The 6,329-nt window shown below is 35.7% G+C and overlaps 1 protein-coding gene across 1 annotated transcript; it reads left to right on the plus strand.

The window, feature by feature from the left end:
* Nucleotides 1–664: 664 nt before the first annotated feature.
* LOC107798545 (small RNA degrading nuclease 1) lies at nt 665–6,329 on the plus strand. Its single transcript, XM_016621557.2, has 12 exons — nt 665–782; nt 1,110–1,292; nt 1,386–1,475; nt 2,150–2,218; nt 2,636–2,779; nt 2,935–3,051; nt 3,161–3,230; nt 3,495–3,595; nt 3,944–4,078; nt 4,165–4,272; nt 5,322–5,426; nt 5,562–6,329. The coding sequence occupies exons 1-12, from the start codon at nt 678–680 to the stop codon at nt 5,895–5,897; spliced, it is 1,563 nt and encodes a 520-aa protein (XP_016477043.2). The 5' UTR covers nt 665–677; the 3' UTR covers nt 5,898–6,329.

Raw genomic sequence — 6,329 nt, forward strand, 5'->3', positions numbered from 1 at the left:
ATTAAGATAAGATAACAATGACAAAGAATATTAAAGGTAGTGAATTTGTCATTCAGTTATCAAATGTGAATAAAGCTAGTTGAGTAGAACGTTCGTGTTGGTCTTAACGGAACTAGTTGCCTAAAACCAGAATATATTAAAAGACGCTTAAACTTCTTTCATAAAATTCATATAATAATAATATACGGAAAAAAACTACATAACTTTGATCTAGTGATGAGAGCGCAATACATGATGTATGAGTTAGGTGCACGTCACCCTCCCCTATATAAAATCATGATATTAAGCGAAAATGATGAAATGACGAGCGTGTTATTCATCGAGTTTTGAACCTTGCGACATTTTCCTCAGGGGTTTCTTAGTTACAAAAAAGAGATACAAAAGAACTTGCTTTATGATAAATGGATTAATCAAATGTTACAATACGAATAGTTGATTTAAAGAAAGAGTTGAAATTAAAAAATAAAATCGAGTAACATGAAAAAAGACTATACGTAGAGTAAGAAAAAAAAAATAACGAGAAGGTAAATATATACTTTAGTTTAATGAGAGAAAAAAAATATCTAATTAACTCATTCAATCCTATTATTAAAATTTAAAATCTTTTATTAATAATTATATAACTATAAGTTACATATATTATATGGAGTACTAGTATAATAGTATTTCATATTTTTATGACCTTAAATAAATATTTGGGGCTAGGTCAAAGACTTCACTTGCCTCACTCTAGAGCCGCCCTTGCAATGGATTTGAAGTTTGCCTCCTCAGCGAAGAAAGAGGTGAGTCTCTCAGCCGTGTAAAGTTGCAATTTTTTCGATTATACAGTAAATGCTCACAAAATTAGCCTGTTTAGTACATGCCCTCGTTTAAATTAGTTTTTATGTACCCACTTTTGCAGGAGTTAAGTACAATTAACTGGTTAAACGATTTAAAAATTTGTACTGCTCATATTTTTGAGCTGATTTTACAATTTTTTTTTCCAGAACTAGACAGTAATTAGGTTTTCCAATACTGCAAATTCAAAATTTGTGTATAATAGATTATTACTAACAATTAGTTTCAGAAGAAACGATGATATGTAATTTCTCATTTTTAAATGTTAAAAGGTTCTAGTCGAAATTGTCAAGTTAGCTCAAAAGCGGCAGATGAAAGGGAGTAGCGGAGGGTGGAAAGATTTTTTGAGATCGTACGACAAGAAGTTAGGTGTTAGCTTGAGTGACCCGTCGAAGAGGTCCGTTGATGATTTGCTTGCGTTTTTGAAGACGTTTAGCCAAGAGGATGACATAAAGGTGGTTTAATAACGATTGACTCTTGTTTTCATTCGGTTAATTAGCGTAAAATAATGCTGATAATACTAATGCCATAATGTTCCTTTTGTGCAGCTTTTTAAAAAGGTGTTTCAATGCTATTCCAATCGAGAGGCTGTAGAGAAGCTTCAGAAAAAATCCCCGGATAGTGAATCCGCCGAACAGGTGAAGAGTATATTTTGGCTTTTGTGTATTATTACGAATCATAACTGGTTACTGCAACATTAGGGCAGTTTTGTTGTAAGATAGTTGGGAAGAATCTACTTAAGTGGGTTGAGAGTAGCTAATTCATCTCCAGTCGCTGCTAATAGGTCTTATAACTTGTTCTGTTAGAATTTAACTGCGGCTATAACTTGTTCTGTTAGAATTTTACTGCGGCTATAACTTGTTAATATATATAGTTGATATTTGAGAATGACAACCTGGAGATCCCTGGTTTGAATACCAGCTACAACACATGCTATGATGAGTGATTTTCTCTAACCTTGGTGGGTTCGAATACCAGCTACAACTATGATGAGTGATTTTCTCTAACTTGGTGGGTGGAATTACCATTGACAGTATGTGCTTGTGGGCAGGACATGCTGCTCGGTGGATTATAGTCAAGCTGCTCGCAAGCTAGCAGGGCATGGTGATATAAAAAAATGAAAAATAAAAATAAAAATTGGAATTAATATTCAGAATTATTGATAGCAAAATAGTTGCATGCTCTCCAATTTTGATACCCCCACCCCACTTTTTTTCGAGGAAGATGCTGGTTGGCATCTTCTTATGAAGGTTTATGATCACTATATCTCAACAACTTCTGTGCTTAATAAACTGATATTGTGGCAGTGCAGGGACTGGTTCGTTTAACTTTTGAGCACCCTCAATATCCGACAGAGTACTCGTTTCCATCACATGAGGAGGTTTGTTTACTGGCTTTGGTGTTCTTCTCTTATTGTCTGCTTAAGAAGTTATATCTCTGCAAACTATGTCAAAAATGTTTACTTAGGAAGTTCTACCTCTATTTAAGAAGTTCCTTCTTAAAAAATTTCTTAACTGATGTGTTTCCTGTAACAATTTATAAGGTCTATTGGGTCACAAGCTTCAGCTTATTTGTTTTGAAATGAAGTTATTTTAAGAAAAAAATGCATGGTTTTACTTGCATATCATGATCCCCTGCAGTATATTTTAGGTGCATTTTGGTTTAGCTTGTTACCGAAGTGGTTAGAGTCAAATCCATGAAAAAAATTCTGTGGCACTGGAATCACTACATTTGTATAATTGGCTGTTCTAACGTAAAAGTATACTTCTCTTACTACAATGTACATCCATGGGAACAGGGCTGGTTAGTCATGAGAAGGACTAAAAAGTCTAATTTCGTAAAATCAAAAAAGGCAATGATTGCAATTGATTGCGAAATGGTTCTTTGCCAAGATGGAACCGAAGCTTTAGTCAGAATCTGCGCTGTGGATGATAAGTTGGAGGTATTTTTTGGGCATTATACCTTTTTATGGCATAAACATACTGTTTACATAACCAATTGCAAATGGAGCCACCTGCTTGGCCTCTTTATCTCTGATGTAGTTCCACTCTTTTTTTCATGTCACCATAAGTTATTTTGAAGTTCTGAAATTTGCAGGTTAAACTCAATGAATTTGTGAATCCAAACAAACCAATTGCAGACTACAGAACTGAGATTACTGGAATAACCGCAGGAGATTTAGATGGAGTTTCTTGTTCATTGGCTGATGTACAGGTATAAGTTGTTCAATTTAGGTTCCTTCTCAAAAAAAAGGTTGATCTATTTAGGTTGTCCAGTAGCCATTAAAATTTCTTTCTCTGAACTTTTGTGTGCTGTGATCCAGATGTCCATGAAGAAGCTATTATCACATGGAACCATATTGATTGGCCACAGTTTACACAATGACCTTCGTGGTAAGCTACATCTTGCATCATAAGTGATGGTCTTTAATTAACATTCAAATCTTTGGTGCACATCTGCTGGTAAATGGAAATGACATTAATTTTGTGATCATTTGTCTCTTTTTAATATCCCCAGGTTTTAATGTTATTTCTACTCCCTTTTCTCTTTTCTTTCCCTGTCTTTCAGAGTATTATGTCGTACTTTTTAGTCAGTTATGTCCTTCGCTTCCTTTTTTTTGTTTTGTTGATAAAGCTCTGCTATATCGTTCTTAATAGCTTTGAAGATAGATCATGCAAGAGTGATTGACACATCTTATGTCTTCAAATATTGGGATCAGCCATCTAATAGAAGACCTTCTTTAAGTAATTTGTGTAAGGTAAGCTGTGCTTCTTTAATTTTAGTATTTCTTTCCCATGCTACAATGTGTTCACTCTGTTCAGTTGTTGGCCATATCAACCCTCACTTTGGATTCCTATTTTATTTGGGAATTTATAAGTGCAGACATTTCTTCAAATGCTTTTATCTGAACATCCAAAGAACTCCAATCATTTTATGTTTGGTAAAATAGTTGTGCTGTTTTTTGTTTAGCAGAGTCTTTTTGTGATTTGTCTCCCTGTTCTTTTTTTTCCAACCGTGGTTCCTTTTACAACCTGAAGATTTTAACTGTTTATCACACGCTCTGCTTGGTGAATGCTATTGTTTACTTACAGTAGTTTCCAAATAGTCTGTGTTAGGTTTTGAACTTCGAAAGAAGGACTCTCCACATAATTGTCTGGATGACGCATGCACTGCAATGAAACTTGTTCTTGCCAAGATTGAACGTGGAGTTGATTGTATCATACCGTTTGTTCGTGAGGAGGTAATATAATAAAGCCTTAAATTTTAATTTTCATTTTCTTTCTTGTGTCCTTATTCTAAGACGGTCATCTACTCCTTTGAATTTAGGTGCAAGAGCCCAAGATTGCGAAGCTACTTGTCCACAGAATACCAGTGGCTCTTCATAGCGAAGAGTTACACAAAGTTGTTCCTGGGGACTTTACCATAGAAGTTAAGGTTAGGAGATCTCGTGCTTTATTCTCTCGCATGTCATAAATAATGAATGACATCTTTATGCAGTTTGCACTACTTTATGCTGGTTAGTTTATAAAAGCATATGTCGACATTCAGTCGTTGAAGAATCACATTCTTGCTTGTTTGGGTATTTTTGTAATGGTCTATGCTATAGTCATTCCTCATATTACATGGATCCTTCAATTGCCTTAACGTACTCGTGTCGAACTGGTGTGACATTGGGCATAGGTGCTTTGTGCTAATTCTTCAAAAAACACTAACATTTGTAAGAAGCTACGTGTGCCAATGTCAAATGTTCACAATTACCTGCACCAGATACGTGCTTGTAAACAAATCCATGTGACATGTGTCATTATAAGCGTTATTAAAATTAAGTCCTACAGATTATGTTTTTACTATAAAACCAAAACCAAACCTGTTTTTAATTCAAATGCTACCAAAGAATCTGTAGTTGAAATTAGCTAGTTACTTGTTTTTTCCAAATCTAGACTCTACATAAGCTACTTCATTCTGCAGCTGGCATCACAGCTTCCACTTCCCTCCCACTTTCTAAATTTTCCTAGTACACAAATTTTAATTGAATTTATCCATTTAATTGTTCAAAAACTTTGAGTACTTGCTCCTGCACTCTCTCTCTCTCTCTCTCTCTCTCTTTTTTTGAAATTTGTAATCTTTAGCTTTCAAAACCCCTTCTCCAGGGACTAACAGCAGTAATTGCTCTTATCACCCAATATTGTAGTCTAGATATTTTCTGCCTGCTGTTTGAACTTCTTGTTATTCCATCCCTATCCCCCCATCCCCCAATCCAGGGAAACAAAGCTTCCGACATGATTATCTCGAGCAATTTGAAGTTTCCCACATTTTATGTGCTTCTGAATTTAAGAGAACCATTGCTCTCTTTGTTACAGCAATAGTAATCGAGATGCTTGCACGCAAAAGGTGTTTGAGTAACAATTTGCATGGTTCTTCATCACTTGAGTTGGAACTTTACTTTATTGTACTTAATTTGTCCATTTATGATTTGCTGGTAGGCTAATAAAAAAGGGCAAGCAGACAAGTATTCTGCCTCTGTCAATTTCAAAAATCAGCAAGAGGCAAATGAGGCATTTGAGAAGCTTGAAGGCAACCAAGATAAGGTTGGTATTCTTTCAGGATTTCTTTGTACAAAAGGGCTTTCATCGTCCAACGGGAAGACCAAGTGTGTACACGAGAGAGGCATATGCTTTTATATAACCTGCATGTCATAACATTTGTTTATCCATCTTTGTTAGGATCCTGTCGGACGACCACAAAAGCTCGTTTCATTTCATCTTGATTCCGGTGTATCAGGGGTTTTGTGTGTTTGTAAGATGGCTCCCAATAACTTAGCTATAGAGGTTAACCCAATGAAGAGGTCATCTGAAGATGAAGAGACCGTGAGAGAGCCAAAGAAACCGAGAATAGAAGACCAATGTGCAGAGCTCAAGGAGGCTGGTGCAGGTTGTAATCAGTGTGAAACGCATGTGAAGGAGATTGAGAGGCTAAAGAAAGAATTAAGCCACAGAGACGAAGAAATCTCCAACTTGAACAAACTCATTGTTAACCTTGTGAGAAAACAAGGATTGTAACTCCCTAATTAGATTTAAGGGGACGATACAGAAAACAGGTTAGAGTATCATTTTTGACATCAGAGGCCTATGTTTACTTCATGAAGGTCAAAGCGCAGCTATTGTTTAAGCTGCTTTCTTTTGGACCGGCGGAGAGAAAAGGCAAGAAAAAAGAAGATTCTCTCCTCATTAATGGAGGCCGTTTCTGGAGATGGCGTTTAATATGGTAAAAGCAATGCTGCCTGGAGTAGCTTCGTGTGTGATTGCAGTCCTCTTTGATTGTGAAGAAAGGGGGGGGGGGGGTGTTGTTTGAAGATTTTTCACTTATTTGATTTTTTTCATCTTGAATTTCAGGCAAGATCAATTGTAACAGTGTTTTCACCTTTGATTTCTTCTATTTCTTTAAGCTTTATGAACTTTTTCCCTCTTTTTAATCATCTTTAAATTTTTTTA

The sequence above is a fragment of the Nicotiana tabacum genome, chromosome 5 (genome assembly GCF_000715075.1).
Source record: "Nicotiana tabacum cultivar K326 chromosome 5, ASM71507v2, whole genome shotgun sequence".
NCBI lineage: Eukaryota > Viridiplantae > Streptophyta > Magnoliopsida > Solanales > Solanaceae > Nicotiana > Nicotiana tabacum.

Excerpts from the sequence above, each read along its gene's own strand:
- LOC107798545 (XM_016621557.2), top strand. The coding sequence starts at position 678 with ATGACCTTAAATAAATATTTGGGGCTAGGTCAAAGACTTCACTTGCCT. Across the intron at positions 2,219-2,635 it reads CGTTTCCATCACATGAGGAG|GGCTGGTTAGTCATGAGAAG; the intron begins GTTTGTTTACTG and ends CCATGGGAACAG. Across the intron at positions 2,780-2,934 it reads CTGTGGATGATAAGTTGGAG|GTTAAACTCAATGAATTTGT; the intron begins GTATTTTTTGGG and ends TGAAATTTGCAG.